Below are 20,757 nucleotides of genomic sequence, written 5' to 3'. Positions count from 1 at the left end.
GAGAAGGGCTCAGAGAGATGCAGCACACAGATGTGTGCAATCACACTTGCTGCTTGTTTAGATGTTGGGAAGAGTGATGAGTGAGAAGGTAGAAAAAGGTTCCCAGGGCTCTGTCTTAGGCCATTGGTTTGATGGCTAGGGCAGCAAATACAATTGAGAACAACAAAGCAGCAGCATGTTTAGAGAAAGGATAGTGAATGAATCTAGTTTGGGAAACATTGTGTGGTGTAATGAATGTCCAAGCTGCAACTGAATACAGTTCTGAGACTAAAACCAGAAAACTGAGCTGGACATGGAGATTTAAAAATAATCAAAGAGTAGATAGTTAAAGATTGGAACGGAGATAAGATTATTTTAGATTATCATATGGGCCAAGGACAGAATCTTGGGGGACAGTATTGCTTAAAAGACTTACAGACCAGAAAGAAAACACAGAACTAATCATCAGGAAAAGGAGTACAGAATTGTCAAGAGATATGCATGGCCAGCATTGTGAAAAACAACTGAAAGGTGTTTCATAGACCAAGGTAAAAACAAGAGGTAGAAAAAAGAGAAGCAAAATTGCAATTGATGAACATCATTATCCTCTCAGATTTGAGGGGAAAAAACAACCAACATGAGAACATATGTGCATGATACTTTGGAGATGTTGAGAAGACAGGAAGATGGAATAGTTCACGCTGGAGAAAGTAGTTTCACGTTATATTTTAAGAATATTCTTACTTGATATCGAATTCTAGGCTAACAGCTTCTATTTTCTTTCAGACCTGAAAAAATGTCACTGCTTTGTCTTCTTGCTTGCGTAGTTTATGGGGATGTCTGTTGTAATTCTTATTCTTTTTCCTCTGTGTTGTGTTTTTTTTTTCCCCTCTGACTGCCTTCAAGATTTTCTCTTTGCCTTTGATCTTCAGCAATTTTAATAATCTTTCTCTCTCTCTCTGTTTCTCCGTGTGTGTGTGTGTGTGCTGTATTTTGGCATGATGTTCTGATTTATCAGCTCTTTACATTTCAGAGCTCAAAGCAGAAGCTGGACAGTTCACTCCAGAATTCACCAATATTCTAAAATTAAGAAGTTGATGTTATCTCCTGGGAGTAACACAAGGAATAGAGACTTGGTAAGACTTGTAACTTTGGATTCACTGATGATTCGATACCTTTGGATTTTTTTTCAGTGTCTAGTCGGGGCTGAGAACCGACCCTACTATATTCTAAAGTCTTTGGGACACGGGACAGGAAGCATTCCTTCAAAGGAAAAGATGTTGGACCAGCTCTGACGAAAGATTGCTTCTTTTGCTTGGTAAGTGCTTGGTGGAAATGTATATCTTCCCATCTGAAGCACTCTGCATAATACTGTAGAAAGAGTTTTCATGTGGGCAAAGTTGTACCTTTGTAAATTATTATGAGTACTTAGACTTGGAAGGTGGGGTTTCTCCTGGGTCTCAGTGGAGTCCACAGCCTGGACACCAGGTCGGAAACAAGAAAAGTGGCATTTCATTGAGGGTAGATAAGCAAAGCAACAAGAGGTACGTCTGTGACTGAGGAGAAAGGACTCGGCAACAGGTTTTTCCTGTAAATGCCAGAAATGGTCATTTCTTATTATCAGTTTTAAGGGTTTTATATTTTGCATGGTCTATTCTTTTCATTATGTCCAGGTATCAGTAAAGTTTGATTGCATGTTACAGCCTGGAGTCAGTTGTGCTTTACGGGAGTTAAGAAAGGAGCCATACTGTCCACACTCATGCACAGCAGTTCAGACATCTCTGAGTTAAGGAGGAAAGACAGGCTTGATGAGACCACAGGTAAGATGCAGGGGTCAAAATGGTGACTATCAGCAGAGAGCTGGTGAAAGTTGCTCTCGTTAGAATATAAATTGAAAAGATTCAGGTTTCTTCAAAGCAGAGCCACTCAAAATATTACACCCTTCTTTCTACCTCCCCATTGGCAACATGAATGGTTAAAGTAAGAGGATTAGTGTTTAAAGCAGCAATATGTTTTAAAGGATAGAGTCTTTCAATTCTCAGTAAAGTGAGTATCTTTTCAATTCCATGCATTCTTATAGGCAGCTAATGTCCAACAGAAGCAGGCAATGCTTCTGAGTAGTTGGCACAGGCTTAATATGCTCTGTTCATTAGTCAGGATCCTGTTACTGGTTTGAGTGGATAGTCATTTGTTAGTTTAAGAAGAACCTAGACTACAAGTGTCATAATGTGAAAAATATTTCTTGAGCCTGTTCTGGGAAATACAGTCTTAGAAATATATAGTCATAATCTTGATTTAAAAGAACTCTTCCCATTCATTTCATTGATTCCCTTCATTTCACAGATGAGTAAAATATAGACCAGCAGAAAAACTCACCCAAGGTCCCATATTAGTAAAAATGTGTGAAATGAAGGTGCAGGATAGTTTAATGAATGATATGCATTACTCTAATGAAAATATGTAACATTGGTTTCAAATGAGCACATGTCAATTAAAACATGTTAATCTTCCTCATTAATGTCTATGTACACATATTATAAACATATTTATCAACATAATGGTGATAAGTTAAAAATTATAAACAAAAATATTCAAGTTTCTTATAATTTGCAGCATGGTATTACCAATACACATTTAAAGAGCCAGAAAGACTTGATCAGATATTTGAAAGATCTTGATATAAGACCATTTCATAATCTATCCCAACATTAGAAAAGACTGTCCCAACACTAGAAAAACCTGTATCTATTCTGAGCCACTTTTGCCAACATCTAACTCCATTTTTTGTGGTTATTTTTGGGTTTTCCTTCTCGCCTTAGAGATTTTCAGCACTTTCGGGCAATCAGAACATACAAATGCTTTATGAGTAGACAGTAACACTACCCATTAGAGGACATGCTCCCCTCTGACTACTCTGCCAATTACTTCATTCATTTTGGGTGAGGAAATACTAGTTCTGAATTCCTGCATGAGCGATTAAAAAAATGCATCTTGCTTTTCCAGTCTTTATATGCACACATACTAGGGACTTCTCATCTTCTCCTTAACCCCCTTGTTTATCTATGAATCTCCCTCTGAGACTACTGTTTATGAGTAAGGTCTAGGTCTCTGACGGTATGATTCATATTATGTTAATATGCAACCCTGCTGGTAAATTAATGCTATGTAATGAAAAAAAACAAGTGTGGTATTTAATAATATTTTAAAGTATGTGCAGTAAGCAAAGATGAAGACCTCTAAATCTTATAGTTTTTTTCCTTTAAACGAGTTTGTGGAAAAGATCATTTCTGTTGTGGCACTGTGGTGTTATCATTTGTGTTCAGTAGTTGTAATGCATTTGATTTTTAATGCTCAGCGAGCCAGATTCTCTGCAAAGCTGAAATCCCAACCTAGAAATGAATTGGTGGACTGCATCAATTCTAGGAATCTCTGGGGTATCATTTGGTGGACAGCTCCATGGGGTATGACTACTCCATGGTGCACAAATACTTGGTGAGGGATTAATAAATATTGTTGAAGGGATTCAATTCAGGATGTTTACGGATATAAACACGTCCAAATCATTAACACAGAAGCAATATTACTAAAACAGTAGTCCAGACTGCTACAATAGTCATAAGCTAAATGTCTTATTCTCAGTCTTTGTGCTATAAATGGGGCTGTACCCCCAATTCCATGTGTGTAGTATGTGACTCAACCTAGGTGATAGAAGAAACTGGAAATCAGGGTCAGGTAAGCTCTAACTACATAACCATTAACCATTCTTGGCGCTGGTATCAGGGCTTTTAATATGCACAACTGAGGGGAACGCGAACTGATGAGAATGACCTTTCCCAACAATAAAAGCTGGATTTTTGTTGATATGTTTATTGATGGAGCGATTCCATTTTAAAAAGTTCTTAAGATTTAAGTCACTTGGTACAGAAGCATATGATACAACTGAGTATTGTAAAACATTATTTTGGTTTGTTTTGTTAGGTGTGGGTTTGACTTTTTGTTTATTTTTATTTTGCAATGTGCAATGTGCTTTTATTACTGTTCCTCCTTTTACCCTTGAAACAATCATAGAAGATACTGGGAGAATTTTATAATCACCTAATTATTTATGATTTTCTCACCCCTTCCCCCCACCACAACATAGATACAAAGTGTCAAAGAAAAGACTGTCAATGTGCTGCCCTTGAAAACATTGATCTTGTGAAACTCTGCAAACACATCAATAATTTTCACTGAAATCATTTTTAACCTTCAAAACCCTTGCTTATAGGTGGCCATTTCAGTAGCAAAAATTGATATTTACCATAATTTCAAAAATAGAGACTTGCCTTTAGTTAAAAATAAGCCTTATAAGTAATTGTTTTTCCTCTGGAGCAAAATAATACTAACAGGATACTCTAACAATACTAATAGAAACCAAATTATTATGTTTTTCTTCATAATTTCACTTTGCTATAGAGCGATACTGTCTGTAGGACTGATTTTTTTTTTCTGGTACTGTTGCTAATTTTTTTTTTAGACTTTTTAAAATTAGTTTCAGGTGTACAAAACAATGTAATAGTTAGATATTTATCATCTACATCCCTCATCAGTGCCAACACCCCTCCCCCATCCACTATCCCTCTGACATTGCACAGAGCCATGACATTTCTACTGTCTCTATTCCTAATGCTGTACTCCACTTCTTGTAACCATATATATGTATGTGTATATATATATATATATATATACACATATATATATACATGAATATATACATATATACATGTGTATATATATATACATATGTATGTATATATATATATATATGTATAATTGTAGTTGACATTCATTATTGTTCAGCTTCAGGTGTACAGTGCAGTGATCAGGCATCTACATCTTCCCTGAGGTGGTCTCCCTACTGAGACAAGTGTCCATCAGATACCCTACAAAATCTTTACATTATTGATTACATTCCCCAAATTGACTTTCGTAACCCCATGGCAATCTTATGGTTACTGACTGTGCTTTTTAATCCCCTCACCTTCCCCCTTATCCCCACCCCCTCCCATCTAGCAACCCTCAGTTTTTCCTCTATGTCTCCAAAACGGTTTCTGATTAGTTCATTCATTTATTCTTTTCTTTAGATTCCACATATAAGTGAGATCATATGATATTTGTCTTTCTCTGTCTCACTTATTTCACTTAACATAATGTTCTCTAGGTCCATCCATGTTGTTGCAAATGGTTAAGATTTCTTTCTTCTTTATGGCTGCATAATACTCCATTGTATAAATGTACCACAGTTTCTTAATCCAGTTGTCTACCAATGGACATTTCGGTTGTTTCCATGTCTTGGCATTGTGTATACTGCTGCAATAAACATAGGCGTGCATAATTTTTTTTGAATTAGAGTTTTGGATTTCTCCAGATAGATACCTAGGAGTGGAATTGCTGGATCATAAGGTAGCTCCATTTTCAGATTTTTGAGATACCTCCATACTGTTTTCCATAGTGGCTGCACCAATTTGCAATCCCACCAACAGTGCACAAGGGTTCCCTTTTCTTCACATCCGCGCCAGCACTTGTTGTTTGTTGATTTATTGATGATAGCCATTTTGACTGGGGTGAGGTGGTATCTCATTGTGGTTTTTTATTTGCATTTATCTAATGGTTAATGAGGTTGAGCATTTTTTCATATGTCTGTTTGCCTTCTGTATGTCCTTTGTAGAAAAATGTCTCTTCATGTCCTCTACCCATTTTTAAATTGGGTTGTTTGAATTTGGAGTTTTTTAATTTGGATTTGAGTTGAGTGAATTTTTTATAAATTTTGGATATTAACCCCTATCGTATATATCATTGGCAAATATCTTCTCCCATTCAGTAAGATCCCTTTTTGTTTTATTGATCATTTCCTTTCCTGTGAAAAAACGTTTTAGTTTGATGTTTATTTTTTCTCTTATTTTTATTTTTTCTCTTACTTACATGTCTCTTACATGTTTATTTTTTCTCTTACTTCCTTTGCGCGAGGGGATATATCAATAAAAATCTTACTCCAGGTAATGTCTGTAAAGTTTCTTCCGATATTTTCTTCTGGGAATTTTATGGTTTCAGATCTTACATTTAAGTCTTTAAGCCATTTTGAATTTATTCTTGTATATGGTGCAGGAGGTGATCCAGCTTCATTTTTTGCATGTGTCTGTCCAGGTTTCCCAGCACCATTTATTGAATAGACTGTCTTTACCCCACCATATATTCTTGCTTCCATTGTTGTAGATTAAATCGCCATATAGGCATGGATTTATTTCTGGACTCTCTGTTCTGTTCCATTGATCTATGTGTCTGTTTTTATGCCAGTACCAAGCTGTTTTGATTACTGTAGCCTTGTAGTATAATTTGATGTCAAGTATCGTTATACCTCCCAGTTTGTTCTTATTTCTCAAGATTGCTGAGGCTATCCAGGGTCTTTTATGGTTCCATATAAATTTTAGGATTACATATTCTATTTCTGTGAAAAATGTCATTGGTAGTTTGATAGGAATTGCATTGAATATGTATATTGCCTTAGGCAATATGGACATTTTAACTATATTAATTCTTCCTATCCATGAACGTGGTATGTGTTTCCATCTATTTGTATCTTCTTTCATTTCTTTCTTCAGTGTCTTATAATTTTCTGAGTACAGATCTTTTACTTCTTTGGTTAAATTTATTCCCAGGTATTTTACAGTCTTTAAAGAAATTGTAAATGGGATTGTTTTTTAATTTCTCCTTCTGATGTTTTATTGTTGGTATACATAAATGCAACTGATTCTTGAATATTAATTTTGTATCCTGCTACTTTACTAAATTCATCTATCAGCTCTAATAGTTTCTTGCTGGAGTCTTTAGGGTTCTCTATATACAGTATCATGTCATCTGCATATAATGACAATTTTAATTCCTCCTTACTGATTTGGATGCCTTTTATTTCTTTTTTCTAGTATGATTGCTGTGGCTAGAACTTCCAGCACCATGTTGAATAGAAGTGGAGAAAGTGGGCAACCTTGCCTTGTTCCTGATCTTAAGGAGAATGGTTTTAGCTTTTCCCCATTGAGTATGATGTTAGCTGTGGGTTTATCATATACGGCCTTCATTATGTTGAGATATGATCGCTCTATTCCCACTTTCCTAAGGGTTTTTATCAAATGCTTTTTCTGCATCTATTGATACAATCATATGATTTTTTTTTATTTTTCATTTTGTTAATGTGGTGTATCACATTAATTGATTTGAGGATGTTGAACCATCCTTGCATACCAGGAATGAATCCCACTTGATCATGGTGTATGATCTTTTTAATGTATTACTGAATTCTGTTTGCTAATATTTTGTTGAGGATTTTTGCATCTCTGTTCATTAGAGATATCGGCCTGCAGTTTTCTTTTTTTGTAGTGTCTTTGTCTGATTTTGGGATCAGGGTAATAGTGGCCTCATAAAAAATGTTTGGAAGCCTTCCCTCCTTTTGGATTTTCTGGAAGAGCTTGAGGACAATAGGTGATAATTCTTTTTGAATGTTTTGTAAAATTCACCTGTAAAGCCATCTGGTCCACGGCTTTTGTTTGTTGGGAGATTGTTGATTACTGATTCAATTTCCCTGGTGGTAATCAGTCTATTCAGGTTTTCTATTTCTTCTTGAGTTAGCCTTGGAAGGTTGTACATCTCTAGAAAATTGTCCATTTCTTCCAGATTGTCAAGTTTGTTGGCATATAGTTGCTCATAGTAATTTCTTACTTTTTTTGTATTTGTGTGGTGTCTGTTGTCACTTCTCTTTCATTTCTGATTTTATTAATTTGGGGTCTCTCTCTCTCTCTCTCTCTCTCTCTCTCTCTCTCTGATGAGTCTGGCTAAAGTTTTGTCAATTTTGTTTATCTTCTCTAAAAACCAACTCTTGGATTCATTGATCTTTTGAATTGTTTTTCTGGTTTCTATTTCATTTATTTCCTCTCTGATCTTTATTATCTCCTTCTTTGTACTCCCTTTGGGCTTATTTTGCTGTTCTTTTTCCAGATCTTTTAAGTGTGAAGATAAACTGTTGATTAGTGATGTTTCTTGTTTCTTTAGATAGGCCTGCAATGCTATGAATTTCCCTCTTAGGACTGCTTTCACTGCATCCCATAGCTTTTGGATCATTGTGTTTTCATTTTTGTTTGTCTCGAGATATCTTTTTACTTCTTCCTTGATCTTATGGTTGATCCATTCATTATTTAGTAACATGTTATTCAGCCTCCATGAATTGGTGTGTCTTCCAATTTTTTTCCTGTAGTTCATTTCTAATTTCCTGTAGTTCATTTCTAATTTCAAACATAGCACTGTGGTTAGAGAAAACAACTGGTATGATTTCAATTTTCTTAAATTTATCAAGACTTCTTTTGTGGCCTAACATGTGTTCTATCTTGGAAAATGTTCCATGTGCGCTTGAGAAGAATGTGTATTCTGCAGCTTTGGGGTGAAATGCTCTGAAAATATCGATTAAATCCAAGTGGCCCAATGTGTCATTTAAGGCCATTGTTTCCATATTGATTTTCTGTCTGGAAGACCTGTCCCTTGTTGTCAGAGGTGTGTTGAAGTCCCCTCCTATGATAGTGTTACTGTTGATATCTGTCTTTATGTCAGTCGATATTTATTTTATATATTTAGGTGCTTCTATGTTGGGTGCATAGATGTTTACTAGGGTTATGTCCTCTTGTTGGATCGATCCCTTTATTATTATATAGTGCCCATATGTGTCTTTTAATATATTCTTCATTTTAAGGTCTGTTTTGTCAGATATAAATATCGCAACTCCAGGTTTTTTTCTCATTTCCATTTGCATGAAATATCTTACTCCAACCCTTCACTTTCAGCCTGTGTGTGTCTTTTGATCCGAGGTGAATCTCTTGTATACAGCATATACAAGGGTCTTGCTTTCTTAAGGACTGATTCTTTAATAGTCATCATCAATTCAACAAGACTCCTCTCCTTTTTTATGTGTGTTTGGTGTTTATATTATTAAACAAAATACACGCAATTATTTCTTACACATAATCATTTGGAATTCAATTCCAATTTGAAATTGTACAAAAATGAGATAGCAAACATATCACAATACTGAAAAAAGTGGAGATTTTTCTAAGGTGACAATGTAATGATTGGCATTAAACAATAAAACTGTGGTGTGATTGATTTCAAAGCAAATGGTTGCTTATCAATCACTATGCTTTCAGGCCTTTCCTCCATACTCACACTGATTTATACTCTCAGCTATTCTTGTACTATTGTCGATTATCTGAGAAAATTTCTTTTGAACCAATCTAAAATAATCTCTGTTTCTGCAACAATGAGCATAATTGAAAATTACAGCACATTACTCACAGCTCAAAATATCTCTGCCAAACAAAATACCTACAATGTGATGAAGGACAAGTACACTGATGAATGGGAGGAATGGGACTTGAGACTCCCTGGAATTAAAATTGGACAGGCTTGGTTGGTTAGGATCAGGGTGGGGTCAAAGAATAAAATAATAAAAAGAAAATTACAAAAATTACAAACTTAGTTGTCAAATATGCTCTAAAAGGATAGTGACCATATGTATCTTACTCACTACAGGATACCCAGAACCTCGCACAGTTCCTAGACAGTAGTCATTCAGTAAACATTTGTTGAGTTTCATAAAGAAAGAACACACGCCAGAAAACAGGAATGATAACCAAAGGAATGAAACCACTAAAACTATAAATCCTCATTTCATTGTGTTGCTAATAAAGACAGAAGCAAGAATATGATTTGGGGTTTTCTTTGTAATTTGCACTTTTTAAAGTATCTTTACTATATTACCTCTTCTGACCTTCTTTGGACCCTAATGAATGACCACAAGTGAAAAATCCAGTTTTCATATATTTAACGTTATAAGGATTCCAAGCTGTGACAACTTTGTCAATCTTGTATCTTAGGTGGTGATTTATATAGTAGAGAAAGGAGGTCAGTCTGAGAAGGGACTCATTATTTTTAGTTTAACCATAAGACTCCCAAATGAATCATTCTTATAGGGTAATTGTGAGGAGGAATAGTAAGTGCAGCTATATCAACAGTGCCATGCAAAATGTATCCTCCTTTCCAAATTTCTTTTTGGTCTGCCCTCTCCAGGTAGGCACTGATTAAATGCAATAGCATAAATTACTCACCCTGGGTCAATAAAAGAACAATTGTTTCCAAAAATTCAGGATTGTAAAAGTACAGCTAGAAAAAAATTATGTTTTTAAAGATAGGGTAAATTTGGTTCACAATCTTTGGGCAACATTTTAAAAGTCTTCTGGGAAAAGAAGTGATTCTGGTGCAACTGCTAGTATATTTCACTAAGTGGGCTCCTATCTCCTGGACTCAAAACTGACAGCACATTTAGGTGGGCTTTAAATTCAGTATGCAAAGAACTTTCCAGATTCCCCTTGCTTTCCAAACAGCCAGGATTTGCTTCCAGTTTTGAATACACACTAAACAAAAATTCTGTTAAAACAAAACAATACAAAAAACAGGGAACCTCAATTAAAAGACATCTGGTGAGTGAAAATTTTATCCAAATGTAAAGCATCCAAAAGAATCCTAAGTCAAACAGAGGGCAATTTCATCAAGAAGCTAACAAATCCAATTGAGCAGAAGATATCCTGAATCTCTCCAAACTGGTAGGAAGAAAATGATACAGGGGACTAGGAAACTGATAGTATAATGTAAACTACTATGAGACACTTTAGAATTCAATACATGAGAGAATTGATTAACAAAGAAGAATTTTAACTTATCCAGTTCTTTCTCCAGATGAGAAGATTTATAAAAATTCATGAGTTCTGAGAATATCAATGAAGATACTATAAGGAAAGATACTTTATTTTTTTTAATAACCCCCGATTTAAAAATACACTATATAGAAATGTTTACTCAAAAACTCATAGACACAGACAATAGTTTAGTGGTTACCAGAGGGTAAGGGGGAGGTGGGGGGTGGAAGATGAGGGTAAGGGGGATCAAGAAATTCATAACTGGTAGGAAACAGAACTCTCACCTAGTTTAACCACCCATTTTATGCCTGAATCTTTTATAAGATATGTACATTGACTAAATGGTCTTGGAAGCTGCACTTGCACTCCTTTCGTGAAAAGAATACACTACATTTCCAAGCATTTTCATATGATCGATTTCTGAGGCAGATACAGTCACATTGCTTCTGTTAGCTACCAAAAAGCATCGGCAAACCTCAAGATAGAGAGAATTTATCAAGCAATTATTTCATTTCATTTTGATGCACTTTTTCTGTTTTACATATAAAGACACGAAGGCTCAGAAAAAATTAAGTCATTTACTAAAGGTCAGATCTTTAAGCACTAGTAGATCTGAAGACTGAATCCAGATCTCTGAATTCAAAACTATTGTCTTTTCACTGCACCCATGAGCTCTAAACTATTTTGATTACACATCCCCCAGTAAAAAATACATTGGGTGTATTGTCCCAATTTATGTATTCATTGATTGCACATATGTGCTATTATATATTTATCAAACAAATACAAAAAGTCGAAATTTTAAAAAGGTAAATATAAATAAAAGTCCTAATATATATTTTTTAAAGCGCACATTGGATATTGCTGCACTTTATCACATTGGCTCCCTTATACCAGAAAGACAGTAAAGAGCGAGATCAGTGAGAGCACCTCACAATATTGAAAAATGCCAGACCTAATGTTGGAAGGTGATTATTATTCTTAATACAAAGAATAGTAAATCTATTGCTTTAAAAATTATTTTCAACAGAAGTGCAAGCTGCTAGAGTTAAATCTTTAACCTAAGAAAACTCATACTATGTCAATATTTCACTGGAGAAAGGCCAAAAAAACTTGAGTCATGAATGTGATGCCAGGGTGAATGTAAATAGCTCCTTTCCTATTGGGACCAATGGATCAATACGAGCCAATAAAATTGACACAGGTTATTAAGAGCTGGAGTAAAGTTTGGACCACTATAGCAAATTAAACTATTTAATTAAAAGCAGAGTTGTTGGTATAGCACTTTTTCATAAACATTTTAACAACTTTAGAAAGTATGTTCTATATTAATTACCCTATCTTTTTCAGTCCTAAATTGCTATGCTCTGTAGATAGAAGGGAAAAAAAATCTTAGATGTTTACAACTAAATGCTGCTCTAGATTAAATTAAACAACTTTATGAAACCATATTTGAGGAAGAAGAAGGCAAGCTTTAAATAGAGAAATCAGGTGATCCATCACAATTTAGAATAGTAAACAAAAATAAAGCACCCCTTCCACATGGGATTTTCCTCCTATGAAACTTAGAGTAATACCTCACCAAACCTCATTTTACCAATCATGTTTTTGAGTAGGATGATTTTATACCAAAATTTAATAATCTGTAATTGCTGTACAAATGGAATTTGTTCAGTTCCCATTAAAGCAAAAATCAGAACAGCAAGAATTTCTCCCAGCTTTCACAGATGGCAAAGGTACTTTTGAAGGTTAGCACGGAGAGAAACAGGTTCATGCTCTGCCATTTCGGTGTATAGACAAAGAACCAACACCCAGAAATAAACAAATGCGATCTGAAGCACCCCAAGAGGGGTAACACTCGAAGCAGTCACACAAAAACTTTGATAAGACCTGTGAAAATAAAATGGCAATCCAATAAGAGGTAGCATGAAAACTTGAAAAAGAGGTAAAAGACTTCATACCACAAAATTTATGGGAGAATCCACTGTAACACTTCCTTTTGGAAACAAACATTTCAAGAAAAGAGTTATCTACTAGATCAAGGGTTTTTGTTTTCTATTTTTCTTTTCTTCTCTTTCCTTTTCTCATTATTATTAAATCAGAACAGCTAGAGTTTTTAAAGAAGCAGATGATATCTAAATAATCAACAATTTTATTTTTATTGTATGACATTGTTTCATTTGTTTTTCCTTTAATGCATTAATTTTTTCTAAAACTTGGTCTATGCCACAGGGATTTTCCATTGTTGGTAATTTTCAGACACTTGGAAAAGGTTAAAAGAGGTAAGAGTTTGTTTTTTTTTTTTTTTAATCCCAGCTTTGACTACATTTTAAGAATCACAGAGAGAAAAGAACACAGGGAGTCCCACTTAGAAGCTACGGAGACTGGGGCAAGACTAATGATAAAACTCATTAGATACCTTTGATATATCAAGCATTGTGTGTTGACATCATTTCCATATCACCCTTTAGACTACTGGAGTTAGTAACTGGTCAAATGTCCCACAACTGGAAAGTTGAAAGAGCCAAATTTTAAACCCAATTCTGTACGATTTTAAAGCCCACACTTTTTCAACTAAACCAAGATACATCTCAGGAAAGTCATTTCATCTCCACAGGCCTCAAGTTCAGTTTCCTTAGTAAAATAAAAGGTTGGCTCAGAAGATCTTTAAGTTCTCTTCCAACTTTAAGAAGTAAGAAATTATGTATCAGAAACTCTATAAACTTCACAAGCCCTGTAAAATTCAGTGACACAATTTTTATGAGAAATAAATACTAACGCCATGCATTCTATGAAACAAATAATGTAATCAATTGCAATAATTATTTAAGTCAGGAATGTAAAGCTTCAATTTTTTGCTTTCTGTCATTTTCAGTTGATGTGCCATGTATTGTAAAATAGCTTCCTGCTTTTGAAATTTGTGGACATCTTTCATTGTTATATGTAAAACCATATGTTTGTCTTAAGATATTTTAATTTAGATTCATTTATAATAAAAGTCTGCCTGAAAGTTCGTCCTAATATAATATTAATGATATTTGACTCATTTAGACATTTTCAATTTAATAAGTTGTGTAAGCACTTTGATTTACTTTAATGTAGTTTATGCTATTTGGCTTACTTTGAATTAATTTTTAAGAATATTATTAATAATTAATAAATTTCAAAATTATGTTTTATTTGGTTTAGGAACTCAATATACATTAAACTATGGATCAAAACTAACCACTTTATAGCATCAGAAATAGCTTTTTTAAAAACCCTGCTGAGGATACAGTGATAACTAAATAAGCAAGGCCCCTGTCCTTAGGAAGTCTACATCCTAGGATGGAGAATGAGGCCATCATGTATGAGGACAAGTTGAAAAATATTTGCCCTAGGAAAGGAAATACAGGAAACTGTTATTTTATGCTTATTTGTGTGATTATTTTTAATTAAAACTTATTGCGGTGACAATTATCAGTAAAGGCACATAGATTTCAGGTGTACAATTCTGTAATATATCATCTATATAGCACATTATGTGTTCATCACCCAGAGTCAGTTCTCTTTCCATCACCATATATTTGATCCCTTTTACCCTCCTGTTGGCTAAGATCAAGTGCTGCGTGATTTTTTGATGACTGTCTAATTCCCACAGTAGATCATAAAGGCCAGAGCCACTGCAACCGTGTCTTACTTTTATACTGTCCATATGCATAGTACCCACCTTTTTACACACTACAACTACAAACTGTCCTCTAAAACTAGCAAATAGTCGCTTTAAAAAGTGGTTTGTTTATGTTTTTATAGCTAAAATTTTTCATGGATTCTTCCCAAATAAAGGAAGAATTCAGAGCATGCAATCATTAAAATAGATACTGCACCAGGTCTTGAATGTGAGGAGAAAAATATGAACACTGATTTAAGTATTCAGAAATAAATAAGGTGACTATCCAAAGACAGGCTTTTTATTTCCTCTTTTGCATGCCTTAAGTTTTTACAATGACAGATACAAGATACACAGAGACATGCGGGAAGGGCAGAGGTCATTTTAACAATTAGAACATCCTCTTTGGATTTTCAAATGCCATAAAGCTAAAAAAAACAAAAGAAAACATTCTCACATTCTAAATCAAATCAATTCTTCAAACTTTCCTCATCAAAAACAGAAAACATCTAGCTCTAAGTGTACAATTTTGGATTCTGTAATGGCAAAGATTAGGGATGCGAGGTGACATTTTTAGGCCACTTCAAAATAAACTTTTAAACTCTAAAGCGACAACTTCTAACTAGGCAAAATGTCTCTGGCCTTTGCTATGATAAACGGTAATCTCCTACTTAGAGTCATTTTTAAGTGGAAGCACTTTCTTTATGTCAGGGGATTTTCAAGAAGCTAAGAAGCAACTTAGCTGAGAAATGAGAGCTCTGCTGTTTACATATGGACAAATGTAGGCAACTCAAGTTCTCTTGATCTGGACGTGTGAGCCTTTCTACCATGACGAAAATTTTTCCATTACGCAATATATGCAGTATATTTATACGCAGAATAAATAGGAAATCTCCTAACATTATTAAGTACTCTCAGTTTCTTAAAGACATGGCTCAGTTAATCATTTGCTTTTAGAATGTTTTTCTCCAAGAACAAGGAAATCTTTAACCATATACTTTTAATTATCCAAATTATTCTCCCTTTTGCCTTTACACATTTTTTTCCTATCACATGTCTCTGAAATTTAATAAAAGAAGAAAGCATTAAGTGAATGGTTTGCTTTTATATTTAAACGATAATAAGAAAAACTCAGTAACAGAAAGATATGTTTGCAGTTTGGTAATTTGTATGCAGGTCACCTCCTTTTCCAATGAGCAACTGTATGATGATAAAAGGAATTCTAGGCTCCAAGCCATGGCTCTTTATTTTATGCAATAATAAATACAACCAAACACCAACCAGAAAGACAAATGAATTTGCACATTCCCTCAGAGTTTATTGAATTTCCTTGATTGGTAATTAAACACAGTCAGTACTCAGACAAAAAAACTGGCACACTTCTGGTATATTCTCATTTTCTAAGAAACCCTATTGGGCACAATAAACTTCCCTCTCCACATACTCCTGCATTACTCACTTTTAAAAGCTGGATGATAATTCAATAGATAGAATTAAATATGGCCTTGGGCCATCACAATAGAATCATTGGTTTTAACACAAATTTTTCTATACCAAAAAAATGAGTTTGCATTTGTGGTTTTTCTGATGACTTCAACTGAATGTTTCTACGTCACAACTACATCTGTTTGGATGCATTTTTTTTCCTCTTGGGTAAATGAACAAAGTGATATGTTCTTAGAGCTTGTCTGATGAAAATTAATGGTCTACTTTCATCCTTGCCTTGTATAGCTTTCTTTCAGTTGCTCTATTTGCTTATGCTTTCTTTCATTAGCTAGTAGAAATCTAAAAATTATCACTGATTTGGTACCTTAAGAACACTAGGTAATTGGAAATAAGGTGTAATCTCCATGAGGGCAATGAAGATGTTCACTTAAATTTTTTTAAAGGAAGAGAGAGATTAAAGACTTATGCCAGGGTAGAGAGCTCTTGGAAGTGATTCCCCACTGATTAACCATTTGCATTATTCACTGTATACAATGAGCTTTCAGAATGTGATTGATTGAAGTACCTAGTGACATTAAGTTTAATTTATACTTTTGGACTTGCCCAGAAAGTTTGACATATAAGAAATAAATTTTCTTTAGTTTCAATTTTTAATTATATAATTTCTTCATGCATCCAAAAATCACAGTGTCCCATATAATGCCAGTAAGCTTATACAAATGAATGGTAAGATATATAAACTGGCTGAAAGAGAATTCCTATCAAATGTCAACGAGGCCACAAAGACGAACAAGTCTTCACTTGTCAATAAGCCATGTACAATCAGACAACTGAAAGTTAACCAACGGTTTCCCACAAGCCTCATTATGATAGCCCAGTATTAAAATTCAAAGAAAACAGTAAAAAGTTATGTGTACCCATTTTTTAAAAAGAAATGAAAACAAAGGGTACTTACGCTTTTGCTCCGAGAAAGTAAATCACAAGTATTTCTTTTCATGGCGATGTCTTAAGTAATTCAAATGGGCAATAGTTGTTTCTAATGTCACTGCTCTCACTGCAACAATTAGCCACTCAAAAGCCAAGTGGCATTCTGAAAAGAAAGGCAAGAAAATGTTTAATCGAGTATATGATTAACATATGCACTTCAAAATGCTGTATGAGACTAGGACAGTAATTCTTAAATTATTCATCAGAACAGGCTAAAATGGTTCTGTGTTTAAAGCAATAAAAGGACACACAAGCAACATTTCCAAAACAGCTTTTGTTAAATGTTAGTTAAAGATGTCAAGCACCATCTGTTTTCCATTAAACATTCAAGCCTACATTTCTAGTAGCTGAAAAAATAGGTATGGTGGTGACAACCTCAAGTCACAGGTATGTAACAAAAAAGTATACTAAATTATGTATGTGCTGACGCTTGCTGGTACCCCACAATTTTCCACTAACAGGTCACTAGGATAGCCCTGTCCACCACTGGAGAATGCTTAACTACATCTGAAAGCCCTCTGATCACTACATCACGTCCTCATGTTTTATTAGCAATAATCCACAGTACACTGAATTCATCCCAGTGTCTTTTCAGTAAATTTAGTGAGTCCTCTACTCTTTTGACTCAAAGAGGTTGAAAGGTTGGGAGGAACAATTTCCCTAATCAAGCAATAACTATTATTTCAAATACTCCAGCATAGTTGCCACTTGAGTGACACAAGACCCTCATGACCTAACCATTTTTGCACTAAACCCTAAGATGACTCTGCTTTAAGTTTTGAAGAAAAAGCAAATAGCATAGCTATTGTGTTGTGTTCGTTCTGATATTCACCTATATCCAGACATGACTACATATTCATAGGGTATATTTACATGTGCGCTGAAGTATCTTTCAGGAAAGAAGCCACTCTAAGGGGAACCAGAATGAGGCAACAGGCTTGACCAAAACACAAAAACTCTGACGTTGTAGATGTGGGCTGATGTGGTAGATGCAGACTGATTTTAGCAATAGCATATATTCTTATCATTTGAATTTGTTCTAAGCTTCTCAGGAGACTTGTGTCTGAGGTTTGGGGAAAAGAGTAACAGTAGCAAGGTCTGAAGGAGTTGATTTTGCTAAATTATTGAAAAATGTCAACACGCATAGTGTAAATTACACATTCAAAAAAAAAAAGTAAAGAAAGTAAAGTGACAAGTGACTACAGATAGTTTTAAAAAAAACATACAAAACAAAAAGAGGGAGGACTCCGTAGAACACAACATCTGTGGGTGCCCCTGGAGGAGGCCAGCCCTCGGAAGCAGGAGGATCCAATGGCCCGCCACACCAATGGAGAGGGACCTCACAAAGCTTTCCAGCCACCAGCCAAGGCATGCTCTCAAGGATCAAAGACTTGTTTTGAACACCTCAAAACTTATAAAAATAAAGGGAGATATTTTTAGAGAGGCCGGAGATCCCACAACAGCAAGGTGAAGCTAGAATCAGAGAAACAGTGTTTATTATAGCTAAGAACATGTCTATATGCAACTTGGGGACACGAAGGACATTGAGGGAGAAAACATTCTTCTGGGGTTGATAAAAATGCTTGCCGGAAATTAGAGAAAAATATGCATAATCAAATATGAGTTGCTAGGATAAATGTGCTATTTTTTATTTGTTTGGGTTTTTTGTTTGTTCTGAGTGTGTATGGCTTTTCGTAAGGGAGTGGGAGGTAGAGAAAAGAATTGATCCACAAATGCAAAGTTCTCAGCTAGTATACCTCCAGGAATTGAGTCACCTTTACTGAATGAGTTACAATGCTGAGCATTCTATTAATCCTCAGAAAATGTGGAATTATGTTATTCACCCAGATCAATTTAAGAAGTAGACAGAAATAATATAAATGGTGAACTAAATGGTCCATACCTAAGGAGAAAATTAAATCCAGCTAAATGCTATAGGAAACTAACATATTATCAGAGAAAAATTCATTCAAAATATTTTATTATTCATCAGTATTTAATGAGTACCCTTAGAGGCAACCATGGAATAGTTGTCCGTAGCAGGCTAGTGACTCAATGGTTTTGAGTTAACAAATCAATAAAATCAGACAAATATGGTGGATTTGACCTGATAAGTTTTGCTGAATTAATCACATTTTTAAGAAATTTGCTTTGACATCATTTAAAGACCATCATTAAGAGATAATTTCCTATAGGAATTTAGAACCTGTATAAATTGAAATAAGCAAATGGATTTAATTGAAATCTGACTGCTGATGGATGGCCCTGTATGCCTACCGTGTTTCCCCAAAAATAAGATCTAACTGGAAAATAAGCCCTAGCATGATTGTTCAGGGTGACATCCCCTGAACATAAGCCCTAGTCATCTTTTGGAGCAAGAATTAATATAAGACCTGGTCTTATTTTCTGGGAAACATGGTACATACGAGGCAACATGGCCTCAATAAAACAAGTATGGACCTTGGAACCAAATAGGCATAGGTTAGAATTTCAGTTTTAATGACATTCTATGTAGCTTTAGGTAAGTTATATAACGACTTTGAGCTTTTTCCAGATCTACAAGAGAAATAATACTATTCATGTGTGTTTTGAGTTTTAATTAGCTAATGTACATAAAACAGGGTCTAAGAGAACGCTTGGCTCTCATCATCATCATTCAGTATCACCTTTTTCTTCTCTTAATATCAAATGCCAAGCAACAACAACAACCCATTCTTATTTTCCCCCTGAAAGCACCAAACCCCTCAAACAAAACAAACTTAGGCAAATATACTTTCAACTAGCACTAATGAATAATGTATCAGCTATGGTCCCAGGAGTAAACAGACAGCACACTCCCATTAGGATCATTAAAGAAGGGTGTAGTAAAGAGACTATTTAACACAATGTGAGTAGGATAGAGAAATCCACAAAGGATGGTACGGTTCTTGGACCTAGCAATAATGTAGTCTTTACCACCCCCAAGCCAAAGGGACAAGGAGAGGGATGGGTCACCACTACTTAGGAGAAGAGAGGCATAGAGAAGACTGCCTTGAAAAGGGAGGTTATTCTCTTGGACACAGCCTCAGGTGACCTTGAAAGGAAGGAGATGAGTTGGTGAACATGACCTTATTCTCCTGCCTCCCTCTGATTTCCTGAGGGCTTTTCGCACTGCCAAATGCTACAGAGCCAGAGGCTGAACAGCTCACTGGTCAGCCTCCCAGGACAGAAAGACTTCTAGGGTGGGGCACGGAGAAGAGTGGAGCTGGAGAGAACATGGTCATATGTCACACAAATCTGATCTGAGGTCTCTGAAGAGGATTGTACTTTTTTGCTATCTCATTTCATAATGAGAAAAATATTTGTCATTTATCCTTAGTCCTCCTAATAGACATGTGAGGTAGATATTATTAATATATTATCCCCATTGCAGAAAGGAACTCAGCTCCAAATTGCCCAGTAAAGAGCAGAACCAGGACTCAAACCCAATTTGTTTCATTCCAAAGGCCATGTTTTTGTCTACCCTGCTACCCTGCTTTCCTGCCAATGTCATGAACCAACGCATTTTAATTATCAAGTGCTAACCTCTACAAATATCAAAGCTGTGCCAAAACTGAAGAATGTTTGATTTAAAACAAATAAAAAACATGTTCACACTCAGGAAGGCAGTTATATTAGTTCCTACAAATTCCCCCCTCGGCAAAGATCATGCTATGAGACAACAGAAACATGTTCTCCCTCCAGGTGCACTATAAAGAAGACCAGGTGAGAGAACATGCACATGTGCAACTTCATTACTATAAGAATTTCCACACAAAAGTTAATTGGTAAGAAGAAAAAACAGGGAGAATACTTTAGAAATAAAAATGAACATAGAAAGTAAGTAAGACAGATGGTGCTGGAACATTCAGAGACAGAACCTGAGTCGGAGCACCTGAATAAGTTTTG

General features: G+C 35.1%; 1 protein-coding gene across 2 annotated transcripts in view; it reads right to left on the bottom strand.

Moving 5' to 3' along the window:
- PDE4D (phosphodiesterase 4D) overlaps positions 1-20,757 on the bottom strand; it is a 1,186,109-nt gene that overhangs the window by 993,288 nt on the left and 172,064 nt on the right. For both annotated transcript variants that reach the window (XM_081054416.1, XM_081054412.1), the window contains one exon: positions 16,799-16,933. In XM_081054416.1, coding sequence (XP_080910542.1) covers positions 16,799-16,840 — 42 coding nt within the window. In that variant the 5' untranslated portion in view covers positions 16,841-16,933. The remainder of the gene's footprint in view (positions 1-16,798; positions 16,934-20,757) is intronic.

Source organism: Rhinolophus hipposideros (genome assembly GCF_964194185.1).
Source record: "Rhinolophus hipposideros genome assembly, chromosome: 7".
Taxonomy (NCBI): Eukaryota; Metazoa; Chordata; class Mammalia; order Chiroptera; family Rhinolophidae; genus Rhinolophus; species Rhinolophus hipposideros.
Note: the sequence above shows the minus strand (reverse complement) of the source record. Positions and strands in the feature narration are given on the sequence as shown.